This window comes from Prinia subflava, chromosome 1 (assembly GCF_021018805.1).
Source record: "Prinia subflava isolate CZ2003 ecotype Zambia chromosome 1, Cam_Psub_1.2, whole genome shotgun sequence".
Classification (NCBI taxonomy): domain Eukaryota; kingdom Metazoa; phylum Chordata; class Aves; order Passeriformes; family Cisticolidae; genus Prinia; species Prinia subflava.
This window is the reverse complement of record NC_086247.1, coordinates 104,475,890-104,497,226: the sequence shown is the minus strand read 5'-3', so window position 1 is coordinate 104,497,226 and position 21,337 is coordinate 104,475,890. Positions and strand designations below refer to the sequence as shown.

The 21,337-nt window shown below is 38.5% G+C and overlaps 2 protein-coding genes across 8 annotated transcripts in view; one reads left to right on the top strand and one right to left on the bottom strand.

Annotated features, from left to right (window-relative positions):
- The window catches only part of UBP1 (upstream binding protein 1), a 52,199-nt gene extending 33,035 nt beyond the window's left edge, over positions 1-19,164 (top strand). For 2 of the 5 annotated variants that reach the window (XM_063406140.1, XM_063406158.1), the window contains 13 exons: positions 1,078-1,183; positions 1,757-1,863; positions 3,051-3,203; positions 3,360-3,470; positions 4,010-4,117; positions 11,233-11,336; positions 12,008-12,062; positions 12,250-12,343; positions 13,618-13,708; positions 14,355-14,461; positions 15,786-15,928; positions 16,505-16,556; positions 17,287-19,164. In XM_063406140.1, coding sequence (XP_063262210.1) covers positions 1,078-1,183; positions 1,757-1,863; positions 3,051-3,203; positions 3,360-3,470; positions 4,010-4,117; positions 11,233-11,336; positions 12,008-12,062; positions 12,250-12,343; positions 13,618-13,708; positions 14,355-14,461; positions 15,786-15,928; positions 16,505-16,556; positions 17,287-17,324 — 1,269 coding nt within the window. In that variant the 3' untranslated portion in view covers positions 17,325-19,164. The remainder of the gene's footprint in view (positions 1-1,077; positions 1,184-1,756; positions 1,864-3,050; positions 3,204-3,359; positions 3,471-4,009; positions 4,118-11,232; positions 11,337-12,007; positions 12,063-12,249; positions 12,344-13,617; positions 13,709-14,354; positions 14,462-15,785; positions 15,929-16,504; positions 16,557-17,286) is intronic. The other 3 variants (XM_063406167.1, XM_063406176.1, XM_063406150.1) reach the window with 2 other exon arrangements.
- A 223-nt stretch (positions 19,165-19,387) lies between these two features.
- The window catches only part of FBXL2 (F-box and leucine rich repeat protein 2), a 50,836-nt gene continuing 48,886 nt past the window's right edge, over positions 19,388-21,337 (bottom strand). For all 3 annotated transcript variants that reach the window (XM_063406198.1, XM_063406188.1, XM_063406207.1), the window contains one exon: positions 19,388-21,258. In XM_063406198.1, coding sequence (XP_063262268.1) covers positions 21,151-21,258 — 108 coding nt within the window. In that variant the 3' untranslated portion in view covers positions 19,388-21,150. The remainder of the gene's footprint in view (positions 21,259-21,337) is intronic.

Below are 21,337 nucleotides of genomic sequence, written 5' to 3'. Positions count from 1 at the left end.
TTGTAATGCTGCATCAATAAATTTTCCACTTTGGACAATGAAATATTGGAATCCCAGTATTTTACCAAAGAAATAGTTTCATGAAGCTGAAGGTGGCTGCAGATTTTTCCAAGTTCCAAACGTGTCAGTTTGCAGTGCAGAGGGAATGGTGCCTTTGTGTGTGTGTTTTGTTCATGTGCATGCACACATGCACACACGTTTGCTTACTATTATCTTTGAAATAAACCCAAGGAAGTGCAATCCATCTTGAAGAGGCACTCCATTTAAAAGTTCTTGGGTTTTGTGGACACTTCTAGCTGCTGCTGATACAAGGAAGGCTGTAGAATAATGGGAAAAAACATGCAAATCTTGTCTACATTCTATTTGTTGGGTAACAGTCAGTGTGTACAGTATTTTTCAAGCCTCTGTGTAACAAATTGCTTTATATGTATATTCATTTAGCAGTACCAAAACTGCCCACAAACATAGGTATTGTTAGATAATTGCTTCAAGACGAATAAAGTTAGTCATGTTGTAGTTGTTCTGGATGAATATTTTATGTTGAGTAGTTGAGAAAATTTGGAACTTTTTAATTCTATTAAGTGGAATCATAGGTTTTTTGTAAATATCTTATAAGTACTAGGAAGGAAATGTCCTATTTTATTTTTTAAAATATCCTGCAAAAGTTCACATAATCCCCAGTGAAAGAATGATCAAGTAATATGCACCACATTTCATAATAAATGAAGTCTTTGGCATTTGCTTTCTAAAATAATTTGGTGTTGCCTACACAGTGTTAATACTGTGATGGCAGTGTTGCTCAGTTCACTGTATGTAATTCATAGTGACCTTTAGAGTATCCAATCAGATGTATTTCTCCCTTACATTTTTACCACATTTTCAAGTATCTCCTGCTGCTCAATTCTATTTTTGTGTTCTGGAATATTTTGGGATACTGATACTTGCCAAATTTTTGCTGTAAATATGCATTTATTGGCACTGTGGCTGTTTTGGATGTTTTAGTACTTTATCTTTAGGCTGTTTCTAAACATGTAGTGACTCTGTGGCTCATCAGAGTCTTGTTTTCTTCTTTGTTAGAGCATTATCAGAGTTGTGTTCCATGACAGAAGGTTGCAGTACACGGAGCACCAGCAGCTAGAGGGTTGGAAGTGGAACCGCCCTGGGGACAGACTGCTCGACTTAGGTATAATTGGTTCTCTTTGTTGCCACTGTATAGAATTCGATTTCCAAATTTAAATTGATCACGTTCACATTGAAGCTGAGGCTGATGAAAAAGGACAGACCAGATTTCTGGATGCTGCTTTGTCACAGTGTGTGTTTTGAATATAAACGTTCTAACCACTTCCACATTCTTTTCAAACTTTTAAGTGCTATAAAAGTAAAATAGCAACTCTGCAGCTGTACAGATTTAATAATCTTTGTAATTTTGATTGCTAAGTGTTGCAGTGATTAGGAGAACAGACAGAAGTAACTTCATCTATTAGACTGTGAAAATGGTACCAACCCGGTTTCTGTACCTTGCATAACTTGATTGTTTTGGTGCATAACCTCAGGAAATGAAAAAGCACCCAAAACTTGAGCACTGTGTATGTTGAATCTACTAAGATTCTCTGTATCAGTCCTGAGAAACTGGTCAAGCCACCAAAGCCCACATTTTTCCATCCTACCTTGTGTATGCTGATGATATATTACAATTTATTTATAGTGTTTACTTGCTGTATGATTGTTCTGAAATATATGCTACTTATTTTAATAGATATTCCAATGTCTGTTGGAGTCATTGATATCAAGACAAATCCAAGCCAGCTCAACGCAGTTGAATTTTTATGGGATCCAACAAAATGTACATCTGCTTTTATTCAGGTTTGAAACTTTATTTGACTGGATGTCTGTGTTTGGTGCCTTTCAGGTCACAAACAACAGTCAGTATACATGAGCTACAAAGCTTCTTGGTTTATTATTTGTGGGATGGCCATTAAATACCATCTTGATGAGAAAACATGGGTTCATAGGTTCAATAGAGTCCCTAGTAAGGTGTTTCTATTTAGTTTGGGTTTATAGAAAAATTTAAATAAAAAGCTTTCAAAAAGCTCTTTGAAGAAAGCTATCATAGTTAAAGTATTTAGCTGTATGAACTATAAGAATTAACTTACATTCCTCTCAGTAACTCTTGCTACTACTTTCAGCAGAAGCTTGGCTTAAGGGTTCAAAATTAAAAGTATTGTCCTATGAGAAAAGGGTTTTAAATCAGACACTCAAAGATGTTTCTGACTTTGTCCGTAGCTTTCCTTGTAGGAATGCTATTATTTGTGTATTGGATATTCAGGGCAATGGAGTGTACTTTCTTTGGAAAATATTTAGATGGAATGTTCATATTCACATTGCTTACTTTTGTCTCAGATCTGATTTTATTAAAAAGCATAGCTGTAAAGTTTCAGGTAGCAACATTTCTTACTCTGGCTGTCGAAATAGGTTAAATTCTGTATTGCCAGAATTGTACAATAAAAGATACTTTTCTTAATAAGAGTTACCTAATTGCTAAAATGCAATCATCTTGAAGAACTGCGGGATAAGTTAGGGAATAGTTTTGTTTATGCATTTCCTTAGAAGAAATGATAACAGACATAGAACTGATATTATGCCAGTGTAGTTCAGTTGTTCTAAAGGCTCGCTTAAAATTCCATTCCATAAAATTCCAAAAAAATGGGGAGCACTGTCCAGTGAGATGGTTCATAATTCCTTCTATTGCACTGATTTTCTCCTTAAATACCCTTAAGGGGACTTTATAGCTTATAAACAGTGTTCATTCTGATGTAGCAGCTGAAGCAATTACACACTGATTTAAAGGTCTGGGGACTTTCAAAGGAGCTGGACATATATGAAAGAACTGTGAGATGAGAGTGCATGAGGTGAAAAACTCTTCCAGTCAGTGACCTTTTATAGCTTTGCTATATTCTTTACAAGAAACTGTTCATGTGATGTAGGTAACATGCAATAAAGTTCGTGCCTGAAATGCTTCTGAGGGTTCTTTTTGTCATTGTTTTTTTCAGGTACATTGTATCAGCACTGAATTTACCCCTCGTAAACATGGAGGAGAGAAAGGAGTTCCTTTTAGGATTCAGGTTGACACCTTTAAACAGACTGAAAATGGAGAATATACAGATCATCTGCATTCAGCCAGTTGTCAAATCAAAGTTTTTAAGGTAACATTAGAAAACAGATTCTTATGTCTCTAAGTTCTCATAAAGATACAGGAAATGGTTATATTACTGCTTGTAATGGTTCATGTCTGAGATGAGATTTCAGTTATAAAACAATTTCCCACTTGTGTTCATGTTCACATAACTGTTCATTTTTAGCCCAAAGGAGCAGACAGAAAACAGAAAACAGACAGAGAAAAGATGGAAAAGCGAACTGCACATGAAAAAGAGAAGTATCAACCTTCATATGACACCACAGTTCTTACAGAGGTAACAAAATAAAATTGCATCTGCTGACTGAGGAGAATATACATAGATAAAGCACATTACTTAGCTGCAGTCTTGGAAGGGTTGGGGAAGAATTAGTTCTGCATAGAGATAAGCTTTTTATTTGGCAAACTTGTCCAGCAAGCAGCAACATTCAGTTTAAGGTTTTGTTTAGTAAACTTGGATTTAGATACTCAGTAGATGCTGTATTAAAACACACTTTAGATTGAACACTGTTTGACTGAACCCTTGAGCAAGACTTTTGATAGAGATTTCAAAATCTTGCAGCTGAAAAGCAAAAAAAAGAAAAAAAACCTAAAAAATGAGGGGGGCTCTTAAAGTTTATCTGCCAAATTTGAGCTTCAAAGTCTGTTTTTCAGAGATTACTGAATTTAAGGCCAGAGCCTCATTAAGTTTTTTATTTAAACATCAGTGAGTTCTATGCAGTTTTCTAAATAATTCAGAAGTTTTTAAAAGGCTTTTAGGTATTTCCTCACTGTGTAATGAAAAGAAATTGATCCACATCTTTGGTGTTTGTCCAGATGAGGCTTGAGCCTATAATTGAAGATGCAGTTGAACATGAGCAGAAAAAGTCCAGCAAGCGGACTTTGCCAGCAGACTACGGTGATTCTCTGGCAAAGCGAGGCAGTGTAAGGGACTTCTGCTTACCTTTTGATTATACAAGATACCTTGTGCAGTGTTAGATATAGGAGAAACTTCAATTATATAAAGTAAAAATACTTTGATTGCTGTGTCTTAATTTTATTCACTTCTGTGTATCCCAATTACTCCATGTTTGTTTTCAGCAAAGGAATCCTTCCTAAATCTAACACTTAAACTGTTGCAGAGGGACTGTGTAACTTGAGTCAAGAGCTTTCGGTTTATATGACTTGAAATGAAATAGCATTTTGCTTTGCTATACATGTGTAATTAGTGGAAGTAAGAACAGTGAAATTTAGTGGTTTGTTCCTACTTGTATTTAGATTCAGTAGAAGTTTTCATCTACATTGGTATTGTTAAAAAGTCGTGTTGAGTTGCAGATTGTTGTTAGGGATTTTTCCTTTAGCCATCTACAAACTCTGCTCCAAGCAGGTTTCAGGCAGTCTTCATCATGGGAGTTATGTTAATCCTGTCTGTGCACCTCAGAGGGAGTCTGGACTTACATCCTGTGCCCTCCCTGACGTGTGTCCTGTGCAGTCGTCCTGCTAAGTGTTAGCACTTCAGATTTCTTAAGTGCTGTTTCTCAAGGAAGAACAATTCCATATCTTTCATTTGGCAAGTTTACATGTCAATTAATAAGGTGACTGTGGAAGGCTATTATTTGACTGTTCTTTGAGCAGGCATACTGTACTGAAGCTCTTTCCCAGCGTTGCTTAAGTTATGACTGTCTTACTGCTGTTCCTCAGGCATGATTTGGTTCATGTTTATGATCTGTGAAAGTGATGTATAAGATTTTATATTTAGGTTATAAAATACTTCCGTGTATGCCTCTTGTTGTTTATAATCCATGTAACTGGGTGGGAAGGAACACGCAATATTAGTCAGGTGGGTTCTTTGGAGGATATTTGGATTTTTTGTTTTGTGCACCCAAAACTATTGTATGCACTGAGCTGTCTTGAATTTACCTTCTGCTGTTCTTGGCTGTTGGTTTTTTGGTTTTCGTTCTTTCTTTTAAGGTGCACCTTCATAATTCTTTGGCAGTGCATTCTTTTACTTGTTCTAGCTGGCCCTGGGGGAGAGGCAGGAGAAAACAGACTGTAATCACTTTTGCTTATAGAGCATCTTTTGAAGCTTGTCCTTGGAGAGATTTCTGTGTTTTTCTCTTCTCCTGCTGTTGCAAGTGTTTCATTGAACGATTGTTGCATACAGAAAAAATAATAGAGAAAGGCATTTTTAAACAGATAGAAAAATCCATTGTCCAGAGGAGGACAAACTAGCTAAATCATACCTAGAAGTTGTCTAACCTTTCCTTAACAATCTCTTGGAATACTAAGCTTCTATGAGTTACCTTAATTCTACATTACCTTAATTGTAGTGAAGAAGAGCTCAGATAGGACAGTACTGGACTTCCAATGTCTTTCCCAAAGCACACAAAGGATAATGACCCAGAGCCTATTTTGAATAGCAGCTGTGTACAGCTTTCCAGTTCTCTTAATCATGCAGCTCACTTATTCCTGTTTCTCATTTGCCTGTAAGAAAATGATGTCTTGAGATAATTTGGTCAGTTTGTTGAGACCATTTCGAATTTTATCCACACTGGGTGTAATCTTTCCAGCCTTGCTAACTTGGTGTTGTTTGCAGATTTCAGCACATGGTATTTCCATCATTACAATGATTTTTATCATTAGCATAATTATTAGAAATCACGAAGCCCATAAAAAATACTAAGAAACACAGTTTTTTCTGTATTCATAGTAAAGCCTTGGTTATTGTGATGCACTCTGCTGGTTTTAGCTCTAGAAGCTGAATGTAGAACTTGTTTCCTTGATGTAGAAAAGGAGTATCTGATCTACATCTTGAAGGCTAATTCATTGACCTTTTTCTCTTATAATCAAACAGGCTTGTTTTTGTGGGCCCTGTAAATATGGACAGGGATGATAAATGTTTCTACTTAAAGCAGTTCTGTCCTTGCAAATGTGACTTCCCAAACGTGACCATCAGAAGCTTTGACTGTTTCCAGACTTCCCTCAGACGTGCAGATCAAGTGTTCCATATGTGCAGTGCTGTTGTTGCAGAGGTGCTGAGACACAAAAAGTGAAGACCTGTTGCCCTACGTTTGAGATGGACACTCTTTAACATGTTATGTGTTCCTGTATGATGGATCTTTTTACTTCACATGTCCTGTAGGAACTGTAGCTCTATCACAGGAAAAAAAAACAAACCAGAATTGTTGGGAATGTATTTTTACTAGATGCAGTGAAGACTGCTGACTGTTCTTAGTGCTGCTTACTAGTTGCCCAGAAATAGTGCTCTGTTACCTTTTCTTGAATTCCAGAAATTAATGTTGATCTAGTCTATAATTCTCTTCATTTTTAAAGCTGTGAATTCTTATCTTCCTGCTACACCTAACGTAACCTTTCATTACTTGTTTTTTGCATCTGATTTTGTATGTTGGCTTTTTTTTATTTTACCAGTCCAAGATTCTGCTGTTCTATTTATTAGATATTATAATTTTTTGCATTTTTTTCCTATGTGATCATTTCCAGCTTAGTCACAACTGGATTTGGACAGATTGGTTTCTTACAATGCTTCGTTCAGAAAACACTGGATCTAATTAATGTTTTCTTTCCAATTTAATTTGTATGGGTTTCTAACACAGTGTAAGGAATTTGGTGAAGTTTCATTTCTGAATGGTCGTTCTGCTCTGCTTTTAAATCTTTTCAAAGAACCAGTTTTTTCTTTTTTCTAAATGCCATCACCCATCTTTCCCTTACCATTTATTTTCATGAGAATGCCATCTAGATAAGCTTTTCCATTACTTCTCTGAATTCACCTGATGTATCAAAATTCAGACTGCAGTTTCTGCAGTGTTTATCTCTGTATTGTCCAAACAGACAGGACACAGATAAACTGCTCATTACTCTTCACGCTATGAAGCATTAACTTTTTCTGTAGATTTAAAAGGCTACAAATCTAACCTTGCCTTCTGGACCCCAGAGTGGATGTTTATGTACATGTGACCTTCATTCAGAGGCCACTTTATGAAGGAGGCACTTTGTTTTCCTCTCTCTTCATATATAAAAATTAGTTCTTATCTAATGAAAAAAGGAAAAAAAACCCCACTGAAGGAGTATCTCCGTGACGGTAGAATCGGCGACAAAGTATCTCTATAAGCAATGAGCAGGGGTAACACGTGGTTTATTGGGAAGGCCTTGCTTGCAGCTGCTAGGCACAGCTAAAGCAGGCCAGGAGAGCAGGAACAGCGAACCGAGCCGAGAGAGAGCCTCGAATCTCGTACATTAAATATCTTTCTAAGTTGAAGAGTATGAGTTGGACCAACCAATCTAATACAAGATGACAACATATACAGCCAATAGAAATGTCCCACCACCCAAGGCAAGCAGAAGTATATTGTTTAATCAAGGGAGCTGGCCCTCAGCTTAGCAGAAGTATATTGTTTAATCAAGGGAGCTGGCCCTCAGCTTAGCAGATCGTTATTCACTAGCTGATGGCCCTGCACCCCACACCCTAAATCTCAAAGCATGCTTTCATTTCTATCTCGCTTGTCGAACTCAGACTCCCAGAATCTAAACCACTATATTTGTAAGGTCTTTCTACTTCATCCTTCCCAACACCCCACCAGTTTCTTTCCTCTGCTTTGAATTTGTAAAAGCAGGAAAATTTGTGTTGTGATAGTTGGGTCTTTGCACTTCTTTCTGTTTGTGGTATTTTGGTTGATTTTTTTAATAGTTGTGTGTTTTATATGTCACAAGCTAGAATACATAAACCACAAATTGATTAAACTTGATCAAATGGTCATTTTTTGCAGGTAGAGCTGATTATAGAGCATATGGAAGTTAAAACACTTACAGGTATAGATAGACCATGAAATAAATTGGACCATTAAGCTGTAGATATGAAAGATTGAAAAAGCTCCATACCATGCATAAGAAAATTGATGCTTTATTCTCTAAGGAGGTGCTGTGTGCCCAAGCATGTATCAAGTCTAAACTGAAGAACAAATTAGACTTACTCTATTTTGGTTTGGTATTTTGCTTTCATGTTTATTTGGTCTTTGAATATAGTATGGAGTTCTTTGCCAAGGTTCAGCTTTACTCTCCTGTAAGGCACAAATTAGGGCAGATTCTAGTATATTGGAGGTAGGAAGGGATATTACATTAAACCATGGCTTAGAATAACTTGAGATTTTGCAATTCTTCTGCAGTTAGGAATTTTCTGAGTTTAAATGCTATCTATCCTAAATCTGATAAGTCATACTTAGAAAGTCTCTTATATTTCTTTTAACTCAGTGAAACTTTATTCATACCCTTTACGGAAGGCTGTTAAACATCTGAAACCAAAATAGTTTTCTCCTTCTGAATTAATCCACATTTGGAAATAAGACATAGTTTCTGGAGTATAGTACTCTCAGTAGTATTGTATCACTGTGCTAGTAATGGGGGCATTTAGTCATGAGACCTCAAAAACATGATCTTGGTAAATTCATCAGTATATATTAATTGTTTATTACAGGTAAAGGTATCATGCCAGTCTTTCTGTTCTGTGATGGCTTTCTACAGAATTGAATGCTTCCTTGTGACAGGGTGACATTTTCTCCTAGGTTTGTGTCTACTGGTCAGGGACTTCCATATTAGTATCATTAGCTTCCTGAGTGTCCTTTGGTTAACTCAGTTCTGGCTTAGGAATATAAGAAATGTCCTGATTGATCAGTCCACAAGGATGAATTCCAGTGTTCTGTCCCTAACAGTGACAATGGCAGGTGCTTTTTTAGGGAAGCAGTGCCACTTTCTGTGATCCATTCCCCTTGTACCCCTTACCCCCCTCAATCCAGAATCATCATGCAGGATGTTAAAAAAGACATCCTTGCTTAGTCTTTGTAGTGATAATGGGTTTGGTGGCCAGGCATTTGCTTAATCCAGTTTGTGAAGTGGAAGGACATTTGTGCACGAAAGTGATTCCAAAAGTGTAATCAGCTCGGCTTAATTGCTGGAAGACTTTCTTGTTCCTTGAACCTTTCAGAATTAAGTATCTCGGTGCTCAAATACTCATTTTTCCCTCCCCAACCTGTAAGACAGAACCAAGGAGAGCAGAGGCAATAGATGTGTTGCAGCACTGTTATGCTTACTATTTACTGTTTCTTTTTAACCAGCCTATTGAGACTCAGTGGACAGTGGTGGTTTTGCTGGAATAGGAGACAATGCAGGAAAGCATGTTTATGGGAGAAGAAGGGCTACTTGCTTTGGTTTGGGATTTTATTTTTCTGAATACTTCAAGGGTGCTTCTTCCTGGATTTAAATCCAGAGCTTCATTTTGAAGAACTTCTGATGTGTTTGAAGGACAGAAACACCAACTGCAGTACCTACCTTGGGAATGGCTCAAAAGGTGTTCTCTGGTATCAGTGCATTCTTCTCTGCCCCATATCTAAATATATGGTGGCTAGAATCTGGTGTGGGAATGGTGGGCAAGGATGGGAAACTTGCATCTGTGTGTCCACATAAACGTCTTGGATTAAAGTTTAGGAAGAGAATGTCACAAAATTAAGGATTTTTAATTGCACTTTCAAAGTATTTTGGAGGAACAAAGTTAACATTACTATGGCAAGCTTTTATTTTAAATTTACAGCTTTGGATCACATATTTAGGGAATGAAGGCTACTTGTAACTACCTGATGTAACGTCTTTGAGGTTAACATTAAAAGAGTTTGAGAAGAGAGACAGTGGGTGGGAATGTACAGATTTGGAGGAGGAATGTGTCACCCTACCAGGTCATGGAGGAGCATGCTCTGTGTAGGGGCTCTGTTTGTAGTCCAAAGAGTGGCTTTGACCACGTAATCAAAGATGGATTGATTGGACACTGTGGCTAACCAAAATGCTGGTTTGAGTCAAATCTTGGGCAGATAAAGAAAGTTCCACATTTTTAAGCTCTTTGCATGGAAGACAAATTTAATTCCATGTGCTGTGCTGCTGTGCTGGGGAACCTGCCTTCTTATGCTGACAAATGAAGACTGGGGTCCAGAAGAGAAATGTTGCTGACTCTCTTACAGAAGGTGACAGCTGGTGTTGCCCTTATTTACTGCTTCCCCCAGACAGAGGAAGGATTTTTCAACACAAAATTGTTGAAACAAGTTTCCATTGGTATTAAGTCATAGTTGTTCCCCTCCAGCCTGTTCTACAAGGCTGTGATAGAAATCTGGAAATTTCTTACAAGGTATTTAGCTGGTACATGATAAGTTTATCAGAAATCTTTATCTTAACAGGCATGGTCTTAGCTTACCTGGTCTTGGGCTGGTTGCTTGTTTTAATGATGTCTTTGAGCATATCAAAAACTTGTTTGGTTTTTGTTTTTTTTAAAATACTGGATTTTGAGTTCTGTTGAAAACACTAAAAGATAGCCTTGTTTCGAAAAGCTTTATCATGATGATTTTAAAAAATACCCAAAAAAAGACTGACAAAATTGGATAGCTGGCTTATCATAATACTTGTGATGACTTCAGCTTGTTAAAAAAAATCCAGTTTACCAAGCAGTTCAGCAAAATCAGTCCATGTAAGTAAGCATAATTTTAGTCCTGCAGTAAATGTAAAATTTTTGAATTCACCAAATTTCCACTGAAAATTCTGTTTGTATTTGATTGCCCTCAGGGCAGAGACATTAAATTTATCCACAAGATGCAATCTAGCTTCACAGCTTTACGTACTATTACCTTTTGTCGTGTCATTATCCCTGCAGTTTAAACAGACCCTTTGTAAGGGGTACAGGATAAAGACTTTTTTTCCAGCAGGTGGCTGGAGGTTGGTTGGTTTTGGTTTAAACCAAATAATCTGTCTTTTATTACTTTCACCAATTATACTGTCCTTTTTGTAAAGAGAAGACAGTATAAATGGAAATCTGCATAAAAGAACAAGATGAATCAGAGCTGATTTTTAACTGGAATATCTGCATGTAATGTGTGGGATAGAGGGAGTCTTTATTTGGAAGTGCAAATCAGAATATTCTGTGGATAAACCCCTCGCTTTAAATGACAGAAGTGTGCATCAGAGTAAAAGTATTGTCAGGAGAAACTTAAGATTTAATTCTTTATCTTCAGTGCTCACCATGGCCTGATACTCCTACAACATTTGTAAACAACAGTCCTACTCCTGCTCCAGCTTTCACGTCTGCTCAGCATAACACCTACAGTGTCCCAGACAGGTAGGTCTCTGTTCTGTGTCCCCATTAAAGGCAACATTTTAGTCAGGCTTATTCAAAATGTTTTCTGAGTAAATTCAACTGTGTTCTGTTTCCACTGGGAAATAGGGAGATTGTTTTGAGCTATATATTCATTTTAGAGCATGACATTTGTATCACATGGTTCAGTTTTAAGGTAATTACTTCTGCCTCACCATCTTTCTTTCTTACTATACATTTTCAAAACAACTTCTTGTCCTTTGTCATATGGCAAATACTTTGCCTTTTCATTATTGTCATTTAGTCCTTGTCTGTGGAAACTATTTTTAGCTTTCTTCAGTAAGAAGAGTCTTCATCTCCATCATACACAGTTAGCATAATTTGCTAGAAAAAGCCCCAACAAATATATTTAAAAGCTTTTCAACAAAAATTGCATCGGTGAAAACATATTGTATTGAGGTATTAATTAAACTACTGTAACCAAACCTGCACTTCATCCAAAAATTATTGACACTGGTGTGGTCTGATCCATATACTGTGGAATAGTCTTTCTCTTAAGTTTACCATGTTGCAGTCTTTTAATTCTTTCAACTGTCATATTTATTGGTTTGGAAATTTCAAGTTAATTTTCAACAACACTTAAATATTTTTGTTTATAATTCTAGTAATACTTGGTTTTGTTTTTTAATCTGTAGCAATTCTTCATCCCCAAATCATCAAGGAGATGGAACCTCTCAAGGGTCAGGAGATGTGAGTGTTTGATTTCTGATATTGTTTGTAAATGTACTTGTATAGCTGTGTCAGAATACTCAATTTACAGTTGATGTTAACAGGTCCTAAGAAAGGGTTGAACTGAGGGAGATTTTTTTTTAATTACTTGGATTTTGTTTGGGGTTTTTAGTATCCAAATCATCATATCCAATCTCGTTTCTTACAGCAGCTTCATCCATCAGCCACAATCCAGGAAACTCAGCAATGGTTGCTCAAGAATAGATTCTCTGCCTATACAAGGCTTTTTTCAAATTTCTCAGGTATCTATAGTTTACTTTTTTTCTTTCTTTGTGTTACTGAGCAAGTTTGGTGTGGGAAAAGTCCTCTAAGAACATGGTAGCATACATATTTATGCATATTTATTTGCTGGTTAAAGAGCAGTACAGTTCCCACTGTATGTCTGAACACAAGACATGGCAGTAGGTGGACTCTGTGGGGCTGAGTTTTGCTGTTTGCTTCTTCAGTCTTCCATGGAATTGTGCAAAGGGTGGCATGACACAGTACTCACCATAAGTGAATTCCTTTTTCTTTGGTGACACTCAATGGGGACAGTGTTGGGAATGATGCCAGCTCTCTGCCTCTTGGCTTAGTTCATGCTTCTGTCAGGATTCCCTTTGTACCAGGCATTTTCTCTGGGAAGGTTTATTCTGCTGCTGCTGGTTAGGTTTTGACCAGTTCTTGTATGAGGGTTGCTGAACTTTGCCAATAAACTTTAGTACCAAATTTCTGACAAAAACTTGAAAAACTTCCCTTCTTTTTCATTATTGTCGTTATAAAAGCCGAGTCCTAGCTGGCTGGCATTATTTAGAAGCAAGAGGTGTGGTATATGTGACTTCTATTATACTACCTCAGGTCTGGAGTTTTTTTATTATAGTATTTAAGGGCTGTGATCACTCATTTTTGCTGGCTTTTATTGTGCATTCCTGGATAGTCTGTGGAGTATTTTCATGCATAAAGACTATTTTTTCCTATTTTTCTACTCATCTCTTGTATTGATTCCTATTTCAGTGTTGTTTTCTTTGCTCACACTCATGCTGTTTCTCAGAAGAATCTGTCCTCCCATTTTTTTGCTTCAGCAGCAGCTCCTATACCCAAGTGCATTGTCGTAACTTAAGTGCCCAGAGGAAGTGATGGATGGGTAGTTGAATGTCTGGGGTAATTCACTGCATGACAAACCATGGAATATTTTCGCTCTGGATTTTGCATGTGTTCAAAATACACTACCCTGGGTGCCAGCAAAAATCACTTTGTGTCTAGAACAGTCATCTCTCTCCACAGAAATTATGTGCCTTGCAAACTCATACTGTTTCAAAGCTGTAAACACCATCAACTGTAACTCACCACCTCTGGAAAGCAGGTTGATTTGTTTAGCACTCACTGGAGCCTGGTCTGAATTTTACTTATTTCTGTGTTCCAAATTCCGTTTTTATCATGGTGAAGTTTGTTACTCTTGGTTTAAATGAACGTACAATTTATTTTAGCAAGAACTGATGTGCTACAGTAATAGTTATTAAATCCTCATGTGTTTGTCCAGGTGCTGATTTATTAAAGCTGACAAGAGAAGATCTGGTACAAATCTGTGGTCCTGCCGATGGAATTCGGCTGTATAATGCACTGAAATCCAGGTGATGTGAGGCTGAGTGGGTTTAGATGAGGAATTCTAAAGCTAGGAGATGTGGGAAGTTAGTGTCAGGCTGGGCCTTGGTGCCTGTATGAACTGCCTCAGGAGCTGGCAGCAATGTGTCTAAAACTCTCCTCCTGTGCACACCTCCAGGGCAGGCCCAGGGGAGGCGCAGGTGCACTGTAAGGCTGCACCAATGCAGTTGGGCCTTGCAGTTTCTTGGATACAGATGGATTTATTGCCAAGACAAAAAACTGGTCATTTGGGAAGCTAAGAACAACCCGAGGCCTTTTGAGGTTACAGGTATTGAGTGCTAACACAGGCAGCATCCCAGGGGATGTCTGATTCTGTCTGAATGGTGTTGGGTACCACTGGTCCTCCTGGAAGAATTGCTGTTGTTACTCAGTAGTCCTGTTACAGGAGTTCAACAAGCAGCGTCCGTAAGAGCTCTGGGTGGATTGAAATGATGTTTAAATTCAGCAGCATCTGAGAGACCACTTAGTTAGAGATTAATTTAACTTTTTGGGCCCAGTGATAAAATAACACATCAAGTGTCCTGTTAGCATAACAAACCTACAGTTGTGGCGTATCAGCCTCTATTGGCAGGGCACGAAGCCTGTTGTGCAACGTGCGATTTCCTTGGCTTGCAGGTCCGTGAGGCCCCGTTTAACAATCTACGTGTGCCAGGAGCCCTTGCGGAGCCTACAACTGGAATGCCAGGACGCGGGCAGCGGCGACAGCAACGGTGCAATATACGGTACGGCACCAGCTGGACACGGCACTCACCGCAGTGAGCCAGGATGGGGCAGAGGGAAAGCAACAGCCAAGAGCCCGGACTGCTGCTCTGGTGTACAGAGCAACCGCAGGAAGCTGTGTCACAGCACACAGCAAACAGAACCTGAAACCTCCCAAGGTTAAACCACTGAGCATTTTCAGTGCGTTGATAAAACTTACTGTAATGACATGGTCATGAATGAAGGAGCTGTGCAATCAGTTGTGCATGTTGTTACAGACAAGGTATCAACCATATAAATGTAGGTGCATGTAAAAGCTACATGCAAAGAAAACAATTCTTTCCCGTTTTCTGTTAGATTTTGATGTCATTTTCCGTGCAACTGAACTGAAACTATAGAGCCTGGGCAAGGAAAAACAGCAAAGTAGTGAATGGGCTCTTGATTTTAGTATCATTTTCCTGACAGGTGTTGATTCAACAGAGATGGAAATGTACCTGTTTATTTGTAAATTCATGTCACTCTTACAATCAAGAGAATGGAGCTATTTGAAATTATTCTTGTATTGCTTTTGGCTTTGAGAGACCTCTCTCCCCAGCTGAAACCTGCATAGGCTACTTCAGTAGTGCTTGTGGATTTTCTGTGCAACAATTGAGGTGGAGGAGGATCTGCAAGTAAAACACTGCTGCTGTCAAATACATGTTTTCACTCAGGATATCTTCAGTCAGAACAATGTGTAAACTTGGAGCTGCCAAGGATTTCTTGCCCTGTTAAATAAAGATATAGAACTGTAAATACAGCTTCAAACTGAACAGCTGCTTTGTCTTACTGTTCTGTCTGCTGTGTTGCATTCAGCTCTGAGATGATCTGTAGAAAGTTTATTCAGACAGTTGCAAAAGGTGTTATTTACCAAAACCCCAAAATCTATACCTGTATTTTAAGCAACAGCATAGGCATATAAGTGAGATGTAAGTATTACCTGATTCTTCTGAGACTGCCAAAATTGCTTTCCAAACCATCTTTAGGTAACTCTCTAAAGATCCATTTTTAAGTCTGTTTGACATAACTTTTGTGTCTGTTTGACATGTGCTTTTTTTGTGCAGGCTGCAGGATGCAGCCTTCAGTCTGGGAGCAAATAGAAGCCTCCCCCATCAGAGCTGTGTTTATGACTTTTCCCTGAAAGAAAAGTTAGGGCAGGTCATGCTTTTAGTGAGAACAGGGAGAGAGTAAACTAAAGGTTTTATGTTTTAAATTTTTTGAAAAGCTGGAGTATTAACAAATTGAGATTTTTTCACATAGTTATTGTTATCCATTAGTACCATGCTTATGTAAATGATTCTTTTCTTGTAGTTTATCATGCAATCTACTTAGAGGAGATGGCAGCCTCAGAAGTCACACGCAAGCTTGCTTTGGCATTTAATATTCCTTTGCATCAGATCAACCAAGTTTACAGACAGGGTCCTACAGGCATTCACATCCTTGTTAGTGATCAGGTAATTGAAATTTTATTTTTGTGGCATTTTATTTATGACTGGGAGTGGAGGGTTTTCTTATGCTTGCCTATTTATTGTTGTTTTTTCTGTCTGATAGAGCAACTCTAGCATTTTACATTTAGAGTATTTTTTCCTTTATAATAAAATGAACAGAAGGATTCTTTGACTGTGACTCTTCCTCTGCCTGACTAAACTGGAACTGTGACAAGACAGAGGCAGCTGGTTTATATAGCCCTGAGAAGCTGCAGCAATTATTTAGTGCGTATTTATTTTGAGCACACCCAAAAGCAGGGAGCATTTAAACACTGTTGAATTTTGCTTCTTCAAGTGTCTGCTCCACAGAGTTCCAAAAACACAGCCAGCAGTATTAGGCTCCCAGCTGGTTGTCACAAGAGTAAAAAGCAGTATTTTAATAGTAATGGATTTTAATTTGGTATATGCTGTCACTTTGCTGAACAAAGCCAAAAATACACAATTGCTCACAAAAGGCTGTTGTGCTTAGTATCAGAATTGTTAAGTATTGTTTTTGTTTATGTTTGGTCATACTCAGAGGGTTTTGAAACTTCTTTTTTGTAGATGGTTCAAAACTTTCAAGATGAGAGTTGCTTCTTATTCACCACAATAAAAGGTACGTGGTCTTTTCTGACAGTCTAAAACTTAATTGTTTATTTCAGCAAGGAGCATTCCTTAAAAATAATAAAAGTTTTGCATACACAGTGGCAGCAGATATTTACAGCTCTTCCTCTCCTAGCCAAGTTTCAACCTCTGTGTAGCATCTCAGGCTCTTCTCCAAGCTTTCAGTTCAGAACCCCAGTGCAGGAGTCAGTAACAAACCTTATGTAAAATTCAGTCAGCCGTCACTGGACAATGCTGCTGCTAATAATTGTGGAGAATGGTAAAGTGTCAAAGTAGGTTAAAAAAAATTTAAAATCCTGATAGTAGTACCTCTGAAGTTCAGAAACTGAATCTTAACTGAGTACTGAGAGTCAGCAGAACTGAGCCTAACATTCTGCTCTTTCTCTGCTAGTCAGCAGTCATCTTCAGTAGGCTGTTGTTGAATCCCACTCTTCCTTAGAACTCCAGTTTATTTCTGGTACAAGGTGCCAGCAAATGGCTCTAACCAGTGGACGAGTTTGACTCTGTGCAAACTTTACCTACAGAAAATGTCCCTATTTGAAGATCCAGTTACAAATCATTAATCATAACATTTTTGTTTAGCACAACTAGGAAACTTGTGTTTGTTGTAGATGAGTTTATTTTCAAAACCAACTTCAGACTCAGGTGTTTTGGTGCATTGGCTTATATTTCTCTAATTCTGTTCAGGAAAGACAGACTGACATTTCCTTTGTTTTTTTCAGCTGAAAATGGAGAAGGCTTCCATATAATTCTGAAGTGACATCACACATTTGCTCGACTGATACTCCAATGCAGAATGAAGTCCTGCCTAAAGATTATGAAGATCATCCAAAACCTTAGGATCTAACTTCACTGTATAAGATGTTTCATATTGAAAACACAAAATGACCTTTCTAATGAGCTGTTTGATAGGTGAACTTTCTTATCACTGCCATAGCTAAGTGTCCTCATGAGAGGTATAATGCCATGACAGCTTCTGTACAGGCATGGGAGACAATATAAGCAAAGGTGCTTGCCCTTCACTGAAATAAGGCAAACTATGGCCAGTAGATACAGTTTATAGAAGTGAAGCAGTGCTGCATTTCTATTATCTGTATCCAGTTGGAGATGAATGTAAACTTATTTTGGGGCATTTACCTTTCTGTGCCAGTTTGTCTATTACGTGCTTGTACCTTACGCTGGTTTTATTTTTTGATGTTAGCAGAGCACATGCTAATCTGTGTGGAGATGAGTAGTTAAGGTGATAGTGATCAGGTTGTCAGGTCTTCGAGAGTAAAGCTGTCAAAACAGCTTCCCGTGTAAATTGTGTATAAGAGTGTATGTAAGAAGTGTAAATGCCAGAACAGGGCTTTGAAGAAGTCCTAGACAGATGCAATATATGCATGCAGCAAACTGCATTATCAATAGTACCTTATTGGAGGGATTAATATAAATCCTATGGGGTACTAAGTAATTGTGTTTTGCTTTAATGAATTTAATGGAAAAGAATTGCCTATGCATCCTTTATGTTTAGTTTCCTAGGTTCTCTGCGGAGCACTGCTGCAGTTTAACTCTTTGCTTGTGAAATTGTGGGTTTAAAAATACTGGCAGTGAGAAGTTTGGGGTTCAGTGGAATTATGCTGATGAGGGAAGATGACCCACTGGCACCACAGGGCTGTCATAGCTTTCAGCAGCATCGAATAAATTGCTTGAGAAACACTAAATACACACGCTGTAAGTCTCCTTCCCAGCAGGTGAATGCCCTGCTGGAGCTCCTATTCTGGACAAATCTCTTCTTACCTTTTCAGTTGACCTTCTGCATCCTTCATCCATCCATGCTGTACACCTGTTACAGTGCCTCTTCCATATGACCAAATATTTACTTTTCTCTGAAACAGGCAATGTGCTTTCCTGGTATTTTGGATGTGTCTTGTAAAGTCATGGCACAGTATTTCCTAGGCAAACGTTAAGTTTCAATTGGTTAGGTACTTAGAATATTTCCAGAGGTAGTAGGTGACAGTTTCAGAGCTGTTAATCTGTGCCTTTGGAAAGTTCCAACTTGATCTCTGGCTTAAAAGCTGGGGAATAGTTTGCTTTTTATGCTGCGGTGTTCTGTGTAAACCAATACTACAGCATGTAAAAAAGCAACTTTGACTTTTTCATTTCCCCTTTCATAACTGGCTCAAGTGCTTAGCAGAAAAGCTTCTGAAAGCTGTAGCATTTTGAAAATTTAAATTCATCCAACCTAGAGGTTTTTTTCCTATTTTTGGGATTTTTTTCTTTTTCTGCACTGAAAGTAAAATTTTATGTACTTAAACATTTCTGCCTATAAGTTGTTCATCTTTGGATATTGTTTGGTCCTAGTATTTTCCTGAACTGACTCTTGTGTCTTTTTAGCTCACACCATATTCAAATCCAAACGTTTTATAAAAGTGGAAAAATCCTTGATTGGAAAGTATACAACTATCTAATTTTAAAGAGTATTGAAAGTTGTACAGTAGTTTGTCCAGCTCACTTGAAATTGGAATTAAATTATGGCACCAGCAAATGGCTTTTGTTTTTTAATAAGATGTACACATTTCAATTTAAGTATAATAAATGTTTTTCAATAATTTTGTAAATGTGCTTTTCTTTTTGTTTACTTCTTTTTTTCCACACCCGCATTAGAGACAGTCTATTGTTAAGATTCAGATTAATTGCAAGACCTGCCCTAGCAAGAATCTTAGGTCAAGGTAAGGAAGTACACGAGCCCTGCAGTATATCCTGCACACTGTGAATTCACATGGATCTTCTGCTTCTAGTAGAAATCTTGCTTAGATTTGAAATAATTCCAACAAATACAAGTTTGACATCAGCTGATTGTTTATTGAAGTGTCCTATATCAGAGTAGGTTCCATTTGTTTTTGTACATCTTCAATGAGACAGATTTACAAGGTTCATTATGGTCTTAGAAAAAAAAAATGACCCAACAAAAGGCAACACATCTTGACATATTGGTACCAATGCCTGTCCTGGTACAGTTGGGAATAAAACCTGGTTATAACTCTCATCAGACCAGCAGTGTCTGAATGGAACTCTGAAGTATGATTGTAACAGCACTCCACTACAGTGCAAAGGAAGCCCATATTGGCTTACTGTGTAGCAGTAAAGAAATCCATGTATTCTAGTTTAAGGTGTAATTTAACCCCAAAGCTGAGGTCTTAACTTACTGTCCCTGTCCTCTGTGAGTCATGAACACAACCCAGCCATTGCTGGCCACAGAAATTCATGTTCACACTCACTCCTTTTTAGAAGTCATTTAAAATTTGCAGGGGGGAAATGGCAGTTCTGTCCAGTAGCAGCTTTTCCAACTGCTTTTTAATTTTCAGTAAACACAGGCCCTGAACACACACACAATCAAACTTACACAAAAAAGCTTTCTGAACTGTCAAGTAGTTTCTCTCAGATAATTAAATTGCTTAATATAAAAAAGTTTATCTAATCATCTAGCACTGAAAAACTAAGGATGAAAGCATGGCCTTAAGAGTTAATACATAGATTTTGATCATTATTATCATTCAGAAGTTGACAGCTTCTTAACCAAATGTGAAGAGTTTGGCTTTCTACATTTGAAAACCACCGGTTTGGTATGGTTCAACTCCTGCCTACAGACTGCTGAGCCCATGTGCTTGTCCCAAAATGGGTGGGCCAAACTGAATCCCTTGCTCCATCCTGTTCTCTGTAGCTGGACCTGTTTTCCATTCATCTGTAGAGAAGCATGTGTGCTGCCCCCTCCTCCTGGAAGCGCTGCGTCCTTTCCTTCGCCGGTCCTGGAGGATGCGGGGACGGCGCTGGCGGAAGCACCGTGGGTGGCTGTGGCAGCAGCTGCAGCAGAGCGCACAGGCTCTACCACAGTGGAGTTCTCAACCCCGCTGAAGGCCTGTGGCATCGGGCAGAACGTGCGCTGGCGACGGGCAAGCATTGTATGAGCAGAGTTCAACTGAACTGAGTCCAAAAACTTGGGAAGCATTCCTAGTTCTGTGGGTATCTTGAATGTACTACCTTTCCTTTTGACATTACCTATTATGTCCTGTTACATAATTAAATATGAAGCTGAATCATGAGAAAGAACAAGCTGCTGTTTCACTGTAAGAGCTTATGATTACTTTGCATTTTTTGGTCAACATCTGCTAAAGCTGATTTGTCCTTAAACCTGATACTTTGTGGTGTATATTACAGAACAGCAGGCTCAGTTCCTTGGCGTGGCAGCCTCGAGCCCCACGTTACAGCAGAACTTCACACCAGTGCTGACAAACGGCAAATTAACTTCCAAGTTTCATGAACTTCCACTGAGTAGCTGCTACGCCACAATGCCCACACGTTTGACACGGTACCGCAGTTCTCATGCCAACAGAAGGAAGGAGTTACTAATACAAACCAAAGCATCACCAACTTAATCCACAGCTGCACGTTACAGTAAAATTTTTACCTGAAAAAAAAACGCTTTTCTTGTCACAAAACTGGATGACCAAACACCACCATTAGGACTTGTCAGGAAACTGACTCCTTCCGCTGACTTGCCGTCCCATTCTTCAACAACAACGTTTTCTGTGTGCCTGCACTCACTGTCAGAGGATAATACAGCATCTGCACAGGCGCTGTCCGCTCCCTCCGACCGACGGAGGGGGAGTCACTGGAGCAAAGTAAGCATGAACTTTCACGTGAGGTAGATGAGCCTGTGGGTGAAAAGCTGCATTACAACGGGAGAGAAAGAACAGAACTGAAGAGAGGAGCAGCACACCTCGCCTGCTGCAC